The sequence below is a fragment of the Cervus canadensis genome, chromosome 33 (assembly GCF_019320065.1).
Source record: "Cervus canadensis isolate Bull #8, Minnesota chromosome 33, ASM1932006v1, whole genome shotgun sequence".
Classification (NCBI taxonomy): Eukaryota; Metazoa; Chordata; class Mammalia; order Artiodactyla; family Cervidae; genus Cervus; species Cervus canadensis.
The window spans coordinates 12,272,056-12,292,485 of NC_057418.1; the positions used below are offsets into that span (position 1 = coordinate 12,272,056).

General features: G+C 41.6%; 1 protein-coding gene across 5 annotated transcripts in view; it reads right to left on the reverse strand.

Annotated features, from left to right (window-relative positions):
* The window catches only part of REPS1 (RALBP1 associated Eps domain containing 1), an 87,976-nt gene extending 84,520 nt beyond the window's left edge, over window positions 1–3,456 (reverse strand). For 3 of the 5 annotated variants that reach the window (XM_043457003.1, XM_043457005.1, XM_043457004.1), the window contains exon 1: window positions 3,099–3,396. In XM_043457003.1, coding sequence (XP_043312938.1) covers window positions 3,099–3,251 — 153 coding nt within the window. In that variant the 5' untranslated portion in view covers window positions 3,252–3,396. Of the gene's footprint in view, window positions 1–3,098 lie in introns of all 5 variants that reach the window. The other 2 variants (XM_043457001.1, XM_043457000.1) reach the window with 1 other exon arrangement.
* Between the last annotated feature and the right edge of the window lie 16,974 nt (window positions 3,457–20,430).

Below are 20,430 nucleotides of genomic sequence, written 5' to 3' on the forward strand. Positions count from 1 at the left end.
TGACATTTTCAGCCGGATGACTCTCTGTTGTCCTGTGTACTGTAGGCTGTTGAGCAGCACTCTTGCCTCCATCTACTAGACGCCAGTAGAACTGCTCCCTCCCTGAGTTATGACAACCAAATATGTCTCCAAGTGCTTTCTGGGTGGCAAAATCCCGTTCCCCCTAGCCGTCCCCACCCCCACAGTTGAGCTCCAAGGCCCTGTTCCTCATCACTTCATTTACATGTGAAAGAATCAGTCCCCACTGTCTTCTTCCCCCTACTTTGTTGCTCTGGTCTCCTAATGCCTCCTAAGAGGGTTAGTAGCTCAGTCATGTCCGACTCCTTGCAACCCCATGGACTGTGGCCCGCTAGGCACCTCTGTCCATGGAATTCTTCAGGCAAGAATACTGGAGTGGGATGCCATTCCCTTCTCCGGTGGATCTTCCCAACCCAGGGATGGAACCCAGGTCTCCTGCATTGCAGGTATATTCTTTACTGTCTGAGCCACCAGAAATGCCTCCTAAAGCACAGCTTTTATGAGTCAGTTCTCTTTAAATCTGTAACTCCCTGCCAGCTTCACAATTAGTTCAAAGCTCTCCACCCAGTCTCAAACATTTACCACGAAACACCTCACACCGTGCTACCCAACCGCCCTTCAGTAACACAGACCTGCTCATCCAGCCCTTCCTTTCCTGTTCTGCTGCCACCCTGGTTTGGGCGCCCAGTGCCTGGCACCCATTCTGAGCCACTGCTCAGCCTCCTTCCCTAGCCTCTCATCTTTCTCACTCGAAGTCAAAAACTATCAGTGAGTCTCCACCGCCTCCTGAAACATAAAATTGGCCTGTTCTTCAGAATATTTCCCAATGTGGTCTCTAAGTGCCAGTATCTCCAAAACATACTACAGCTTTGGCAAAACTGGTTTATCTGCTAGTCCTTGCAAGGGGTCCTACCCACACTTTCTACCTCTGGCCGTGTTTTAGCTCCGCCTGGAAATCCTCTTCATCCCTCCACACTACTGTAAGGTCCCTCTGAATTAAGTGAAGAGGCCTTTCCTGGTCACACCCTCCTTTTTTCATCTCACGGCATTCACACTGCTTTGTTACATGTTTATTTCTGGAGCTTACAAGGTCCTTGAGAACTTCTTACTCCTGCTGTGATGCCCTGCAACACCTAGCCCAGTGCTAATTTGTACGTGAGTTGTTCCAAATGTTTTCAACTTAGGAAGCAAGGGAGGACTGTGTTTTCCGACAATCCTGAGCTTCCATTAGGGAATTAAGTCCACATTCCTCTCTTGTTCCACATTTTATCTCCTAGGCCAATTTTTTAAGTAAATTGCTTTCAAAATACCCAGAAAGCTATAAGAATTGTGCTTCAGGGAGTTCCTACAGTTTCCAACTTATTAATATAACTGAATCCTGAATATTTACGCTATTTAAGTTCTCTAAAAAAAAGAAAGCAATAGAAATTTATTTTTGAGTGTAAATGAAATTGAGCATGACATGAAAATAAGTTGGACTGGGTTAAACATATTTGAAGCAAAGGTTAAATTAAGCCTAATTTGTATCCTAAACAATAATGTAATGTCCTAAAGTCTTCATGCACCCTTAAAAATATGAATGTCAGTTGATTTCAGCTTACCCTACCCCGAAGAAAGAAACCAAATAGAACATGGGAGGTTCCCCCTTAATTTTAATTTTCTAATGTCTTGCACATATTTCTACAAAAATAGCAAAATCATTAGTGAGTATGTTCCTGTAAGTCTAACTCCAAAGCCATAAGGGGAACATACAGTACTCACACAGCAGGGGTCAGCAGTTAGAGGCCCTGTTTTGTATGCCCCTGAGCTAAAAGTGATTTTTACATTTTTAAAAGACTGCAAGAACAAAAACAAAGAATATACATACAGAAACTGTATGTGGCCAGCAGACCCTAAAATATTTACTTTGTCTCTTCAGCAGAATGAATATGAGACTCCCAGCTGCTGGTGTGTAAGACGCCCAATTTTCCTCCCAAAATTTTTAAAAAGCAACATAAAACAAACCAGATTATGTGAAAAGAACTCGTTCAATTTAATCACAATTAATGCACAGATAACTTCTAAAATAGAGGCCTGTGTGGACATTTTTATATTTCCCAGAAGCTTCCTCAGAAGGAACTTGACCCTCATTCTAAGCACACTTAGGCTTGAAGAGTTTAAAGGGCCTGGCCCAAAGTCACACTGCAGGTTAATAGAGTGGGGATCAAGGGTCCAGGCCTGAAAACTCCTGATTCAGGGCTCTCTGCAATACACTACATCATACCTATGCACATGGCCATAAGTTTTGTAGATTTGGCTTGGATCATCATAAAGAGGAAAGCTTAAAACCTGTTCCCGTACGCTGTTTAGACAAAATCTTACTAGCAGTTATGAATCATGAGGCCCAGAGTAACATCAATGCTCACCACATACATTAGATAAGACGGAGAAAGCTTAAAACTTATCTCTCCTCTCTCCTCTAGGGCATTGAGGCAAATACGCACCTTTGACTTGCAGTTGCTCAATACTTATCTACCAACCCAATCCACCAGTTCCACCAAATGCTATCGAATGCCAATGGAAAAACCAGCCACGCATCCTAAAGTTCTTTCCATACCTGCTTGCAAACTATTAGCTAAAAGTTCACATTTTTTAATCTCCTTGAGAATTCAGCTTCCTTAAGAAAAAAGAAAAGTAGATCCCAAGACCAAGGATTCAAAAGCATGGTAACAATCCCAGATCTTTCATCTCAAGTTGCTCTTCCAGGGTTGAAAAATCCAGATTCTGCCGGGCAGCCGAGAGATACAGGGCTTACGCTCTCCAGAGATAATAGAGAGACCACCACCCCCTCCCCAACCCCCACAGTATCTCTGCCTGACTTTTGTCCTCGAAGAGCGACCCCCTCCCCCTCGCGGGTCCCGGCCGCCCGGGCACCTGCGGCCCCAGCCCGCAGCGGAGGAGTCCGGGGAACCTGCCCACCGCCGGCCCTTCGGGAAACGGCGCCCACTCCCACCCCGCGGAAGCAGGCGGCTAGAGGCCCAAGCCGCCGGGAAGGGACCCCCCCTCTGCGGCCGGCCGACCCCCGGACGCGGCGGCGTTACCTGGAGGACCACGTCGTTGGGCAGCTGCGCGGCCCGGAACAGCTCCAGCACTCGCCCGTTGGCCGACACCTTCTTGGTGCTCTCGATGTCGCAGTAGGAGAAGAGATCCGAGTAGTATTTCTGCTCCGCATCGCTGAGCGTTAAACCTTCCATCTTCGCCTCCGCTCACGGCCACCCCGCCCCGCATGCAACACCGGGGGCCCGGCCCCGCGACCCCGCGATGGCGGGGGCTGCGCGCCGCCCGGCCTCCTTCTCCTCCTCGCCCCCCGCCCCGAAGCGGCTGGGAGCCCCGGCCTCACACGCGCGGGGGGCGGCGGAGCTACAGGGCCCGGAGGTCGCGGGGAGGGGGCCCGGCTGGGCTCGGCGCGCCGCCGCCGACGAGGCCCCGCGCGGCGCGCGGCTCCGGCTCCGCCTCGGCGGCCGCGGGGAGAACACGGGGAAGGAGGCGGGGGCGGCGGCGGCGCGAGGCCGGGGCGGACTCCGCCACCGCCTCCGCCGCGGGTTCGAGTCTCTCCGGCTCCCCGCCGCTTCCCCCAAGACTTCCCGCCTCGCCTTCCCCTTCCGTCCACGCCCCCGGAGCGGCAGCACTTCGCGGAAAAGTTGTGGGGCTTCTAGTCTAAAGTTTCGGGGGTTCAGGGCTGAGCGCGGCCGCCGCTCCGCCTCCCTCTGCCGCCATTTACTGCGCCCCGGCCCGGCCCCCGACGCGACCGCAGCAACTCTGACAGCGGCGGCCGCGCTCCAGACCCGGATGTGAGGCCGGGAGGAGAGAGCGCGAGAGGGAGAGAGAAACACCCACCGGGCTGGCTCGGCCGCTCCCGGGAGAGGGGGCCGCAGCGCCCCCTGGTGGCCGGAGCTCCGCGGCGGAGGGTCGAGCCGCCTTCCGCGTTGGGCCGGCGAAGCTGGGACCCCTGGGGGCAGCGACCAGTGTTGGGAAAGCCGGCAGCCCATTCAAACCAGGAGAGCCTAGATACGGGCTGCAGTGTGGATTATTTCAAAGCTTCTGGCACCTAATGGTTAATAAACATTGAGTGAAAGGGGAACATTGTTCAGGTTCTTATCCGTTGTACAGCTTTGAGGTCAGATGTTACTGAGGATCAATTCAGTATTTCTATGTGCTCTGAAGGGCTATGAGCATGCAACCAACCCATCTGAGAACTCTCATCGTATAGCCACTGAGACCCAACTCCCACGCTGGCTCCAAACCGTGTTTACCTGGGAAACAAAATTGCTGAATAGAGGGAACAGCTGGCAAACTTCATCTCGTTATACAAAGTGGTTCTGGTCATAAATATATACCATACCTTAGTGTCATAAATATATACCATCAGCTCTCTAAATCTGCTTAGACTCTGGGCCGACCACAGGGGCTTGCTCTGGCGACCCCTAATTGCCTCCTTTATGAAAATGATGTGTTTGCACTGTTGTATTCTACACCTATCCGGGAGATGCTTCTTGAGATGTCTCAAATAGAATATCATAATAGTTTGTCCTGAACAAATAGGAAATAGTTCAAAAACAGCAGCTAGGGTAGAATTAGACTTTTCAGTTTGGGTTTTTATTTCGTCTGCTACAGGTTATTCCGCAGAGTGCTGACCTCACAGATGACCCATGAAAGGAAAGTGTTGCAGGTTTATAATCCTCTATTTGGAATTCCAAAATTCAAAGGCACTGAAAACCCCAATGTTTGGGGTTCCTTTTTTTTTTTTTTTTGGAAACACTTTGTCAGCAAAACCTGCCCTACCTCATTTGGAGGCAAAATCTCAACTCAACTTACATGAGGCTATTTATAGTCGTTATATATGCCACTTAAGTGTCAATATTTATTCATTTTACTCCAGACTTTAATGGAATGTTAAAATACACACAATTGTAGACATTGCATTACCTTTCTTGTTTTAAAAAAAAAACAAACGAAGAGGGATTGTGGGACTATATTAGAATACTAGCACTTTATATACTTACATATATAACATGACATTAACCTTAAGTTTCTCTATTTCTAAAACTTTAAATTTGTCACAGCAATACCTCACATGCCCTTATAGGACACCTACCAGAGGTGATCGGAGACCCACAGATGTCCTGTCTTCCAAAGGTGTGAAAGGGAGGAGCATATGAGATAGGAATTGGCTCATTCATCCAGCTTCTTTTTCTCCACACCCTTCCTAGACCCTGAAGCTCTTTCCTGCCCCAGGGCCTTTGCTCCTGCCACTTGAAATACACTTCCCATAAGCCTTTGTGAGACTTGTTCTCTCACACCTCGGGTCCCTGCACAGGTATCGCCTCCTCAGAGAGAGACCTCCCTCAACACCTGATCTGAAATAGCCCCCACCACTCCAGTGGTTAAGAATCTGCCTGCCAACGCAGGGGACACGGGTTTGATCCATGGTCAAGGATGATTCCACATGGTCAGGGAAGACTCCACATTCCAAGGAGCAACTAAGCCCCTGGACACCACAATTGCTGAAGCCTAGAGGCCGGTCCTCTACAACAAGAGAAGCCCACACACAGCCAGGAAGACCCAGCACAGCCATTAATAAAAATAAAATAGCCCCCCCACCACTCTCTATCCCCTAATCTCAATTCTTTTTCTTTGTAGCACTTTTCACTCCCTGACATTCACATATATTTTTGTTTACATTCTGAGAATTGAGATATATCTGACATACAATCTTTTGTATGGTGGTGAGGGGAGTCCTGAACATCAGTACTGTAAGGAGCACTGTATCTGTGTAAAAGTTCCTCCAAACACACACATACACTCTCAAAAAACCAGAAAGCCTTGCATGAAGGGGAGACCTTTGCCAGCCCCAGCCAGATACTAGCTTGGCCTGGTGTTGGAGGGTTTGACAGTTTCACAAATGCAAGGGTTTTTTCCTATATCTGTTACTTAAATTTATATTTTAAGGTACAAATGAGAAAAAAAAATTAACATACAGACCCTTTGAGGTCAAGTCTAATTCTTTTCTATACATGTCTAGGTATATCAGTTTTAAAAAGGGACATCACGAGAATGCTGTTTTAAAACAGCTAGTCTATAGTATATAGCTACAAATTTAAAGATACTGGTCTTCAGGTAAGATCAATATATTCTGAGCTAGTGACGCAGAGAATATAGAATGGCCTTTTGAAAGTACAGCTGATGTGTCAGCAGGGAGATAATGTTCTGTGGAGATGGGACCCCATACTCTGGGACGCAGTAGCACCCTAAATTAGCCATCTTGTACGTTACTCTGTCTCCAATAGGTAGACTATATCGGACAGAGAACCAAGGGATAGAAGCAAAACTGGCTGCACTTACCTTTGCCCTCAGGGACCCACTCCGGGGAGTTTCCCTTCCCCTCAACCTTAGAGTTTGAGCATGCAAAAGTCCTGGTTCTGACATAGGACTGTTTCCACTCGGAGGCTTATTATTAGTCCCATTAAACTGTATGCCACAAATGGTGTTCTGTCGCTTGAGGCTCCTTGTGTCAATAGATCAGTAGGGAACAAAAGAATCAACATACTGTAAGGCAACTGAACCAGCTCAACTACCCACACACTTCTGTTCCTATCAAGTGACTGACTTAGTGCTTACCAACCTGTCGCACTTAATATTGTAACTGTTGTGCTCACTTCGGCAGCACATATAGTAAAATATTGTAACTGTTATGATTGGGGTTTCCCTAGTAGCTCTGTTGGTAAAGAATCTGTCTGCAACGTGGGAGACCCGGGTTCAATCCATCAGTAGGGAATATCCCCTGGAGAAGGAAATGGCAACCCACTCCAGTACTCTTGCCTGGAGAATTCCATGGACAGAGGAGCCTGGCAGGCTACAGTCCATGGGATCACAAAGAGTTGGACACGACTGTGTGACTAACTTTCAGTTTTTTTATAATTGGATTAAATATGATGTAATCTAATTAGGAAAACATAATTTTTCTTTCTATGGAAACTAAGAACATGCTGATGGTAAACTGCTAAGAAAAGTGACTGTTGAATTAGCTGGTGAACTCATGAGGAAAGACAAGAGTTGCAAGAAATACCACCATATCTATGGGTTGGGCACACAGGATATTGATGTCTGCTTCTTGTTCAATTGGTTGATGTAGTGATCGGAATGGAATATAGTTTCTTTCCTGTAATTATAAGTTTCTGTTTTTTTAATAATTTTTGAAAAGCCAATAATCTTTATAAAAATATACACACTCATGATAAAAACTCAGAAAAGAACAAAGAAAAAAAAAGTTACCTGAAATCCTCCCATCAACAGACAACCTCCGTTAACATCTGGATGAATATCTTTCTTAACATTGTTTACTTAAAATTCACACAAAAAGACAGGCAAACAATATCAAGTAAAAGGATGTATTTTTATATAACATATAAATATATATACATTATATTTTATATATATTATGCTATACATACACATTATAAATATATAATTTAAAAATCAATGGATGCATTATTTATTACTATATATTATTACTGCAACATATATTCCATCATATATTTAATATCGTGTGCCTACTTCCTTGTCATATCTTTTGTATGTAACAGGTCTTTTTCACTGAACTATAGATTGTACTTGTAAAGGAGTTATCACTTTTCTCCAAGCAGTATGAATCTTACTGATTTCTTCTTTTGGTGTGTTCAGTTGCTCAGTCATGTCTGACTCTTTTGACCCCATGAACTGTAGCCTGCCAGGCTCCTCTGTCCATTGGATTTTCCAGGCAAGACTACTGGAGCAGGTTGCTATTCCTTCTTTTTCTTTTGGAGTCATCAATAGAAATGATATATAATCAGGTTAACTTAAAAAACCACAACTATATCCTCCAGAAACCACATGAGGCAATCTTGTACTGTCTTACCAATTGGATCTATTTTCATTACTTAATAAGAGAGAATCATAAAATGATTAATTTTTTTAGATGTTGCAATTGAGGTTTAGTAATGAGATCGAAAACACCAGATAAATGTAACATCTCAGATAAGCATCAAATCCACCAGAAACAGAGGCATAAAAATCTATACAAAATTGTTGACACAGCAAAACTAAATCAACTCTTTATAAAAACAAAATTCTCAGGAGAGATTAATGAAAAATGGAAAAGCAAATAAAGATAAAAAATAAAAATCCAAATAAAAACCAAACCAATAAATACTTATTACTTACTTATGCAAGGCAGTTGTCCCCATAAATATCCTTTGTAAACCTTCTCAATTTAGTATGTATTCAATATTCTGAATTTTTAGCAAGGGAAGAGTCAGAATGGTTTCCCTCTTCTTTAAAGTACTGAAGCATGCAGAGGTAGTTGCAAAAAAATACTAAATGTATGTTGCTTATTATTAGTAGTGTTTTCTAAAGCAAAAGCTTAGACTTGGGCAGGGCCATCTCTAAAAACTGCAACTTTTTAAACTAGTAATTTAACAAAAATAAAACAATCTGTCCTTAATTCTCTATCTACAATCTTCATTAGTATCTCTTAACATCCATCACCCTACCATGAAAATATATTACAGTATTATGGATTCCATAACCTTTAATGGGGCCTAGGAGCTAGAGGTTTTCTGCTTTGTGAAGTATTTTTCCATTTTAACACTATTTTTTAAGTATCCAAGGATACTTAAAGGTTATCTCTGCACAATCTTAAAAGTAAAAATGTGTAAAGTGAAAATGAATATAAATCTTAATGGCTACAGTAACAGTAAGGTAACAAGTAATGAAAACAGATAATACTAGCTTGAGGTAAAATAGCTTTGAAGTGTGATTCTGGCAACTGCAGTTCAGTCGCTCAGTTGTGTCCGACTCACTGTGACCACATGGACTGCACCTTGCCAGGCTTCCCTGTCCTTCACTGTCTCCCTGTGTTTAGTTTTTAGTCAAGTTGCACAGCACTCGGGATCTTAATTCCTCAATCAGGGATCGAACCCACCACCCCTGCCTTGGAAGAGCAGCAGAGCCTAAACCACTGGATCACCAGGGAAATCCCTGGGGCAAGTTTAATGTCTGTCAGTCACAGCGTCCTCTGTGAAATGGGATGCTTTATTTGGCCAGTATAAGAACAAGAATGCATATAAAAGTTTGTTATCAACTGATGTTTAACTACTGGCAGCTATTATCAAGGACAGACATGGTCAAGATCTGTTTGCTTATATTTGTTCTTGTTATTTATTCAAGTAATTCAAACAATCAGGGATATTCTTTATTAAGATTTAATAGCAATTTACAGCATGTGGTTATTAGCTGTAAAATCCATTTCTTCCTAGTCTTTAAGTTTTTACTATACTATAAACCCTCTGGACAAAGAAAAACTGATGTGTCTAGTGCTTTGGAGACATAAAACAAGTGTTATGGCCAGTAAGCATCTAGTGCTTAAAATCTACTTACCTTTTTATTTCAAGGATTACATAAGTGTAGTGGGATCAAACACTTTAAACACTGTATGTGGCTTTTAAATTTTCTCTAGTATGTATAATCTTCCTTAGTAGCGGCATGGTGTTGAACTTAATTTTGTCAGTCAAACCTCAGAATCTCCCCGCTAAAGTGTAATCATTTAAGTCATCAGTCTCTTTCATGTAAATGCTCAGCCTTTCATATTTCTTCCTCTTTTCTCTGTTTTCCTCACAGATGCCATGGGGTTATATGAGGGCAGAAGATGGAGATCAGCTGACACAATTTCTTGACTGTGAGCAAGAAGGGGCCTCAAATCCACAGGCCGGAGTCCTTGTGCCATCCTCTGGTCCCACTGCAAAGTGGCTGGTGTGGCCTGGTCCCAAAGTCTATGTGAGGTATCCTCAGAGCTAGTCTGGCCTGTTGGGGCACCAGGCTGGTATCATAAAACCACTTGTAAATCTTTAATTTCTAATCATTCAGTCTCAGCACTTGGTAGCTTCTGTAGTCACCAGCACTTTCATTAGTAGCTCCGTTGGTCCCTGTGGGAACTTGGGGAGGTGGGTGCTTCTTAGAACTGAGAATTGGGCCTAGGCAGGTGCTTTGGTTATCTACTGCTACATAACGTATTATCCCCAAATTGTGTGCCAGAAAACATGATTTTGTGGGTCAGGGGTTTGGGAAAGGCTCAGCGAGGCAGATATCTTTTGTTGTATCTTACCCTGTGGTCATCTGAAGGCTTGACAGGGCTGGATGTCCAAGATGATTCACTCATGTGGGTAGCAATTAACGCTGACTGTTGTCTGGGAATTCATCTAGGGCTATCTCCTGGAGCATGTCATGGCATCTCCATCTGCCTGGACTTCTTACAGCACAGTGGCTGAGTCTTTAGAGAGAGCATTTAAAGAGCATGCATTCAAAGAGATCAAGGCAGACTTAATGCAACAGAATTTTAAGGCATCCTATTGATTACAGGTGAGTCATGAGGCAAATGCAGATTTAATAAAATGAAAATTATATCCCACCTTTTGATGAAAGGATCCACTGTTTCTCATTATAATGAATAAGTCACATAAAATGACTTGCCTTTTTAAACCATATATGTTATAAATGACAAAAAATGAAAACAACTGACCAGGGACTTGACTTTAGACTGGATTTCTCTGTCACTCAATCAATACCACATCTTTCTGTTGCTGGCTTGGCATTATTGCCACTTTCCTATCGAGATAATGTCTCCAAATTAACTGGATATTCTTTTTGTATTTACCATGGGAATGATTCACCTATAAAACCATTTGATACTTTGGAGTGGTGGTTCTTTGGCAACTTTATTAGTTTCTGCGTAGCTAACTGACCTATTCAGGTTTTCTTTCTCTTGTTGAATAACTTTTTTTCCTCAAAAATTTATCCATTGCATTAATATTTTTAAATTGGCATCTATATTTTTTAATATGCCTTTTGTAACTATTTTAAAGACAGAACCTAATTAAGTTTCGAGACAGAAGATAAATTTAATTACTTTCTTGAATTATTTTAAAAAATATATTCATAGTGCCTTAAAAGTTTTACTTTTTTTTTTTTTTTTAAAGTTTTACTATTGTCATTGTGAAAATTTACTGCTTGGATAGTAGCAAAGCTGATTTTACCAAAATAAGTTTATCTCAGGTAAGAACTATAAAATGTAACTGTATGCCACTTTCTATAGCATATAAAATCTCATAAAGGTTCATCCAACAAGAGGTCAATAAAGTCACTGATAGTCTCAGTGATCTCAGGATTCACAATGCCCATGTTTCCCGGATTAATATTTTCATTTAAGAACAGAAAACTGTTTTCTCAAAGTAACTTAATAAGCCAGTTCATTAACTCAAAGAGAATAATTTTCAAAGGGTTATTTACTACCAAGGCAATCATCAAGATAATCACTATATGTACAAAAATAAATTAAAAAAAAATAAATTCCCCTGAAGATTCAAAACCAAAATTTCCCCAAAATTGCCTGATAACCAAAATGAAATTTGCTTTTTTTTTGGTTAGTTTGTTGTTGATGGTCATATTTTTAGAAATTGGAGACTTTTAAAAAACAAATAGTTGCTTAACCTGGCCAATTTCTCCACAACTCAAGATATGCTCTCCAATTAGCCAATTCAAGTGATCAAACTGAGGAGTCATCAGAGTGATTTTGTCGTACGAATGCATAGGAATAATTGGATTCCACAATTTTAATATCTTATTCTTCTCTTTTATGATAGAATTCTCCAAAATGAATTCACTAACTTTTTTTCTCCGTCTTCCTTCCTTTTCCTCTTTTCTCCCGCCTTCTCTCCCTCCCCTCATCTTCATTCATCAGTTATTAAATACATATCAGGCACTGTATTAAGTCTGAGGATTTGAAGAAAACATGTCTTGCCTTTAAAGAGATAAGAAGCTAGAGAGGGTGGCATTCACTATGAGTGAACAAGTAATTATGTAGGGTGGTGCATGGTCTAAGAGAGAGGAACAGAATACCTTAGAATATGTAGAGAAGTTTTGTGTGTAGACTGGGAGTGGTGAGAAGTAAGTTGAATATCACCTTTTACTGTTGACCCTTCCATCAGGACAGAACTGCAGGGTGATGATGAATAATTTGATAGATAGAAAAGGACATTGAGAGTTAACAAGGTGAAAGAAATGGCATGTCCAATTACATCTTTGAAGATGAGAAACTGAAGATGGAACTAGAGCTGATGTTGAAGGCAAAGGTAAGTGAAAGGTAATGGGGGGGAAAAAAGGAGAGAAAAATTTAAAAGAGTTACACAGGCGGAATAAATTCCAGTGTTCTGCTGTACAACCAAGTTTGGACACGTAACAATACTATATCATACACTTGAAAATTTGTTAAGTGGAAAACTCAAGTTAAGGGTTTTACTACAATATATTTGAAAAACAAGAACAATATTCCCACAGGACAAATCCTTGTGTTGACCAGATTGAACCTTAGTGGAGAGTGATGCCTGGTTCTCTGTTTCAGCCAGATCCCAGAATCTACTTGACATTTCTGTTTTGTAATTTATGTCCTGTTGCCTTCATCATTTTGAGAAAAAGGTGGTTTATTTTGAAATAAGACTATTTATGATGTTTTAAAATCTGCTCTAATTAGATCAACTAGAGTTATTTTAAAGACATTGTTTGTTGTGATGAGCTTTGGAATAAGAGAACTACCATTTACTTTACATTTGACATCCAGGTACTTTTCTACCTATTTCCTTTATATTTGTCTTTCTTTCATTTCCCTAGGGCCATCACTGATACACATTCATTGAATGTTCCAATATATCTCTAACCCTCTAAAGGTTCTAGTTGTTCAAGATATGTAGGACTTTCAAAACATCTTGGGGACTTGGCTCACACCTGTAAATTCCTGTCATGGAAATACTTGGTTAAGTTTAGTTCATTTCAAGCAAATATTTATTGAGCACCTAGTAGGTGTTAATAATTCTACACCTAAATGCTGAGAACAGAGAGCTGAATACCACAATCATGGCCATTGAGGAATTTATAGTACAATGGAGGAGACAAGTGTATGCCACCTAACAAATTCTTTTCCATCTCTTGTGTTGTATATTATCTCTATGTAACTCCCCACCCCCACCCACCACCTCTGAGTCCCAAGCTGGCCTTGTCTCTAGTTCAAGGATGTCTGGTTCTCCTCTGCTGGCCTTTGATCCCCTTTCATGTGACTATTTTGCAGTAGCTTGTGACATTTCAAGCTGCTGACTAGAAACGCTGTGTTTTCCCCAGCTTGTCTGCACTGGAGAGAAGGAATGCAAAAATCTCACCTCAGTTTCAGAGGATTTGAAGTTAAGCGCTCCTCACTCCCAAGGAGAGCAAAACTGTCAGGTTTTAATGAGGAAATTACCTTCTAAACTCTCAAGGTCTATCATGTAAGCGCCCCAGAGAAGAAGGCAACATGAAGGGAAATAATGCTTCTGAGAAAAAAGGGAAGTAGGTGAGGAGGGATTTTCCAACAAGAGGGGATTCCCAGAGGGCCCCTTGAGAGGCTGGGGGTTGATCCTGGAGAAGCAGTCTAGGAGGCTTTAGGCCACTGCTCAAGAGAAGAGGGGTGAGCACCAGAGACATTGTCTGAAGGCCCAGTAGTCGTAAATCTCAGAGTCCCTGATTTCACTGGAGAAGCCACTTGTCTAAGAACAGGGACCAAACCAGGCTTTCTCTGGTCCACACTCGGTACTCAGTCCCAGCAGAGCGGAGCCCACTCAGGCTTCTCTATGTTTCATTGCCCAAGGGGACCCGCCTCCAGTCTTGTCAAGACCTCGAATAGCCATACCTCCGAGAGAAAAGGGCAAAAGCTCTACTCTTAGCTAACAAGAGGTGGGAAGGGGAAATTCCCCCATACTTAATTAGGGGCAGAACCAGCGAAGTTAACAATCAGCCTAGGATATGATAATGACTGACCTCACTGTTAGCTGTCTGCTCTCCTCTAGGCCGTCTAATCTGTGTGCACCCACCTGCTCATTTACCACCGACACTTTTTCAGTCTTCATGGCAAGCCATTACATGAAAACTATCCATGTCATTGGGCCTTTCCAGATGGCTCAGTCTTAAAAAAACCCACCTGCTAAAGCAGGTGTCGCAGGAGACACGGGTTCGATCCCTGGGTCAGGAAGATCCCATGGAGGAGGAAATGACAACCAACTTATGGACAGGGGAGCCTGATGGGCTACAGTTCATGGAGGTTGCAAAGAGTCAGACACGATGAAGCAACTGAGCATGCATACATGCACATCCATGTCAATTAATATTCTAGAAAAAATTTCAGGAAAAAAACATTCATTTCTTTCCCATTATCCAGCTCTACTACATTCAATTCCACCTTGCTTATAGTCTGACTTTCTTTTTGAACTTGACCTTTATAGTAGACCCTAGACTTGGTGCTACTAATAGTTTTGGTTCTTTGGAATTTGGCCATTGCACATGATTTTGACTTCCTTCCAGGAGAGCTCAATCTTCCTGCTCCTGCTTCCTGCTCAGTCTCCTGCCTTACGTGGACCCTAGTCAACTCCTGCCCCTTGGCTGGTGCCCTAAGCAGGCTGTGTTCTTCCCTCATCTCACCAAACAGAAGGGGGAGAATCAGGCCCTGTCCCTGAGTCTTAGAACAAAATCCAGGCTGTTGTCACCACGGCCCTGTTTGCAGCCAGACTTCCCTGTAAGGTCCCCCTGTCAAGCTCCTTTGAGTTACCACGTGAATGTGCTTCCTGAACCACGGCAACTCTCTGGCAGTTTCAGAAACGAGCTTGTACTCTGCTCTGAAGGTGGAAGAACCTGAAACCAGGCCCTGGGTGAAGTGCTGCGTCAGGCGACTGTAACAGCTCAGACTTGTGGGCGGAAGACACATCCGTACTGGTCCTCTCTGAGCACCTAACAGGGCTTCAAAGGAACCCTTTGCACGTCCTGAAATGTCTTAACCAACTGATGGGAAGTAGACCCACGGGGTTCCCATCACCCACACAAGGTTAAATTGCAGATTAACTTGTTTATAGCTGAGTAGAAAATTAAGTTACCATATCTGAGCAAGATCAGAAGTTCCCGCTGGTACCGCACGACAGTTTCCTTCAGCTTCCTGGGTCCCTACGAAATGCAAGTCAGCAAAAGGGACATGGCACCCACTCTGTTATCTGGCAACTAGGCTGTAATACACACCTTCTACTCATCAATTACAGAAGAGACTGGCTGACTTCACCCTAGACAAGGTTCCTCCCACAGCCTGGAAAGATAAGCTCCATCATTTAATCCCACTGTACTCAGGAATAATAATTACCATTCATTGAATGATTGCTTTGGGCTCGGTAAACCTCACAATTATTCTATAAAGAAAGGTTATTATTCCCATTTTACGTATGAAGGATAGAAGTCCTAGAGTGGTGGAACTCAAGCACACTCATGAAGTAATAGAGGTGGGATTCCAGCCACAGCTTGTTCAGCACCAAAGTGTGTTCTTTCACGTTTTCATCACTATTGAATGAGCGCACCAACTTCACTGAACCCATTTTTTTTTCCCCAGAAAAAAGACCTTTATGTTTTGGCTGCACCATGCAGGATCTTAGCTCCTGGACCAGGGAGTGAACCTGTGCTCCCTTCAGTGGAAGCACAGAATCCTAACCCTGGACCACCAGGGAATTCTCCAAAATAACATTTTTTATAAAAAAAAAATTGAAGAGAATAAAAAAGCTACAATAAACATCTAGCTTGAAACATTTAGTGGCTCAGTGGTAAAGAATCTGCCTACCAATGCAGGAGATGCAGGAGACACAAGTTCGATCCCTGGGTGGGGAAGATCCCCTAGAGTAGGAAATGGCAACCCACTCTAGTATTCTTGCCTGGAAAATTCCATGGACAGAGGAGCCTGGCAGGTTCATTGGATACCATACAGTCCATGGTGTCACAAAAGAGTCAGATGCGACTGGGCACTCACAGCTTCAATTGAAGGAATAAAGATGTGTATATAATTTATATATCCTAAAACAATAATATATAAATTATAAAATAACACAATAAATTATTATACTTGGCAAGTGTGATGAAAGTTGTTTAAATAGTGTGTGGGGTGCGTGGGGTAGAGTGAAAGTCGCTCAGTCCTGTCCAACTCTTTGTGACTCCATGGACTGTAGCCCGCCAGGCTCCTCTGTCCATGGAATTCTCCAGGCCAGAATACTGGAGTGGGTAGCTGTTCTCTTCTCCGGGGGATCTTCTCAACCCAGGGACTGAACCCAGGTCTCCTGCATTGCAGGCGGATTCTTTACCAACTGGGCTACCATATAATGAATTAAATGTTACCATACAGCAAACTTGGGATATTTTGAGAAGTACATATCATTTAGCAGTGGCTTATTAGAAAATTATTAGCCTGAAATAAAGTTGATGCAAATATATAATGACACATTAACAATGATGTATTTAATTAAAAGTCACTTATAATAAATCATAAACATACTTAACAATACATTTATGATAGTTAAGAAGCAGACTAACAGTAACTGAAAACAAGATTCATCACAAGCCAATTGTTGATGCCTCACAGTTAAGAAAGTGGCCTTCCTGATATCACCGAATTGCAGTGTTTTACCTGTGAAAAAACAAGTAGGTGCTTTGAAACATAGTTTTGTGACCATTATTATTATTTTTTTAATATTTATTTATTTGGCTGTGCTGGGTCTTCATTGCGGCATGTGGGATCTTTAGTTACAGCATATCAACTCTTACTTGTGGCGTGTGGGATTTTGTTCCCTGATCAGGAAAGGAACCTGGGCCCCCTGCACTGGGAGCAGGGAGTCTTAGCCACTGGACCACCAGGAAAGTCCCTCTGACCATCATTCTTAAGGGTAGGTCTTTCTAATCTCTTACTTTCTCAGTGATGGCTGCTTACCCCATGTAAAGTCTCTCTAGCTTTAAGTAGTTTGAAAATAATAATTGGATTAATAGTTGAATTGATGAAAGTGAAAGTGAAGTCACTCAGTTGTGTCTGACTCTCTGCGACCCCATGGACCCCATGGAGCCTACCAGGCTCCTCCATCCATGGGATTTTCCAGGCAATAGTACTGGAGTGGGTTGCCATTTCCTTCTCCAGGGGATCTTCCCGACCCAGGGATCGAACCTGGGTCTCCCGATTGTAGACAGACGCTTTACCATCTGAGCCACCAGGGAAGTCCTAAATCACAGTTGTGTCCTACTCTTTGTGACCCCATGGACTATACAGTCCATGGAATTCTCTAGGCCAGAATACTGGAGTGGGTAGCCTTTCCCTTCTCCAAGGGTTCTTCTCAACCCAGGAATCGAACCCAGGTCTCCTGCATTGCAGGCGGATTCTTTACCAGCTGAGCCACAAGGGAAGCCAGTTGAATTGATAGTTGAAGATAAAAGCTGAATTTAGCAACTTATCAGAACCTCTCTACTTATGGGGAGGACAGAAAAACAACTACAAATAGAAGCTTTTGATCGTTGCCAAGTACTGAAAAGAGAGTGTTCGATAAGGGACTTACAAAATCTCAGTGGAGGTATTGTATTGCAGGTATTTCCCCAATAGAGGAAATGATTCTAGATATCAGATCAAAAAACTCTGTTAGGGTAAAGAGCAGCCTATTAATTCATGCTGGTGGTTGAGTCGCTAAGTGGTGACAGACTCTTGGCGACCCCATGGACTGCAGCATGCCAGGCTATTACAAACTTGGTTACTATTAACCCTTCTTCTGGATTTGTGTCATAGCTGGAGGAGCACCTGAAGTCCCCTAACTATTTAAAAGAGAAACCCATGTAGAAATATCTGGATGTTTGAATTCTTAAATTAAAATCTAAATATTTGAATGACATTATCTATCAAACTCAGACTTTGTAAGCCCACAGAACTACTTAGCTATTTTAAGGAAATTTGTGGCAGTAAAAATCATGTACTGAGTTCCTTAGAAATCAATGAAAAGATTGGAATTAATTCTAGAAAAAAACGCCATTTATCAAAGAATGCTTATGACTTATTTAGGACATTCCATTTAATTTTAATCAATATTGCTAAGACCAAGAAAGAAAAAAATACAGTACATGTGCTTTCCCTACAATTTTTTATTATTTTATCCCCTAATTAAACATATAGAACAATTGCCAAAAAGATTTTAAAGATTTACTGTTACAGATATATCTTTTCAATTTATGTTGACCGAACATCAAACTACATTTCTCCTCTCTTTCTCTGAGGAGTTAAAAATATGTATTATGAATAGTAATAACTGATGGCTCACAGGTAGTTATTATAAAGAAATTTATATGCTATTAATAGCACTTAAAATTCACATCATGTTAATCAAGATGTCAAGGCAACCTAAGTGTCCATCAATAGATGAATGGATAAAGAAGATGTAGTATATCTACATAATGGAATATTACTCAGCCAAACAAAGCATGAAATTCTGCCATTTGCAACATGGATGGACCTAAAGGGTATTATCCTCAGTGAAATAAGTTAAACAGAGAAAGACAAATACTCTATGTTATATGTTGACTGCAAAAAGTAAAACCAACTAAAATATATAACAAACCAGAAACAAGCTCACAGATAGAACAAACTAGTGGCTACCTCTGGGGAGAGGGAAGGGAAGAGGGACAAGAGAGGTTTAGGAAATTAAAAGATACAAACTACTACATATAAACAAATAAGCAATAAGGGTATACCCTGCTGCACAGGAAAACAGCCCATCATTTTGTAATAACTTAAAGCAGAATATAATGTATAAAATACTGAATCACTATGTTGTATACCTGAACTATACTACAATAAAAATAAATAATTTTATAAGTTCACATCATATTATAAGTGACAATATCAATGAAATTTTCATTATTGTGATTGCTTGCACTTTATCATTAAAAATGCGTTCACAGAACTCTGCTCAGGGTTATGTGGCAGCCTGGATGGGAGAGGGGTTTAGGGGAGAATGGATGCAAGTGTATGTATGGCTGAGTCCCTTCGCTGTTCACCTGTTGTGAAACTGTCACATTTTTTGTTAATCGGCTTTACCCCCAATATAAAATGAAAAGCTAAAAAATGCATTCAGTTAATTTTTGCATGTTTTTGTGGCTTATTTCAATTGAATATGGTCCAGATGAATTGATACTGAGGGCAGAGGTATGTTAATCTCACATTAAAAGTGCAGTGGATGGACAAGGAAATGGCAACCCACTCCAGTATTCTTACCTGGAGAATTCCATGGACAGAGGAGACTGGTAGGCTATAGTCTGTGACGTTGCAAGAGTTGGACACAACTTAGCAACTTAACTACTACTGCTGTGAACATTAATGCATAAGTATTTGTTTAAATACCTATTTTCACTTCTTTTGGTTATGTACCTAGGAACAGAATTGCTGTTTTGGGTTTTTTTTTTTAATTCATAGCAATATTTTCCCTTCCCTTCCAGTAGTAGTAGGACAAGGAGAATTGGAAATATTTTATATTGGAAAGGGGCCTAAATGAATCTGGAGTCCTTAAACTTTGGTTTCCCTTAAACTTTCTGTAAGACTAACCTAAGTGAAATATTTTGTCATTAATCACAGTAATGTATTCACTTTGTAAGTAATGACTACTACTCAATTTAAAATTAATCTTCCTTTCAGAGTGGCCAGGTTTGCAGTGCCTACCAAGACAGTGTCAGTCAGGGCCGTGTGATCTTTGGTAGGTTACTTAATTTTTTGAGCCTCATTTTTCTCTTCTGTTGAGTGGGAGCTACCCACTACATAGGATTAGTGTGCATTGCTCTCTCTTTGTTAACATAGAAAGATGTTTACATTGGAGCTAATCTACCATTTAACAATTTTTTCAAGGGTCATATGATATATTTTGTTTCACAAATTTGGTATCAATTTAGGAGAATAATTTGAAAAGTGAATACTGTGAAAAGTCTATATAACTGTAGTTATTAAATGACTTGTAAACTATGTTTATATTCATATATTGCTATATTTAATCTTCTGGTTTTTTAGACCTCTTGGGAGGTCTCAGACTGCAATAACTAATGCTAGGGTAGCCGTTTGACATCTTTGGGTCAAGCTAATATTTTAATGAGAAGAATACCTGCATTTGTCAAAGAACTGGGGTTGCCACAGAAGTAAATTCCAATGATCAAGTGTCCAACCTGACTGTTTAAGGAAATATAGTTTGAAACAAACAAACAAAAAGTGCAGTGGAAATAGAACATAAATGCTGGTAATTATCCTAATTTTTTTGGTATTACCTCTTCCCTAGAAACTTGTTTAAATTTTGGTGAGGGTGGAAAAGATATTTAGTCTACAGTGACTAAGATAAGGAGTGGACACATCTACTCTTTCATTTTAATAGTTCTGAGAGGAGTCAAGATGTTAGAAAGGCAACCTTCAAGCCCATTCAACTAAACACTTGCTGAGTAACTACTCCCTTC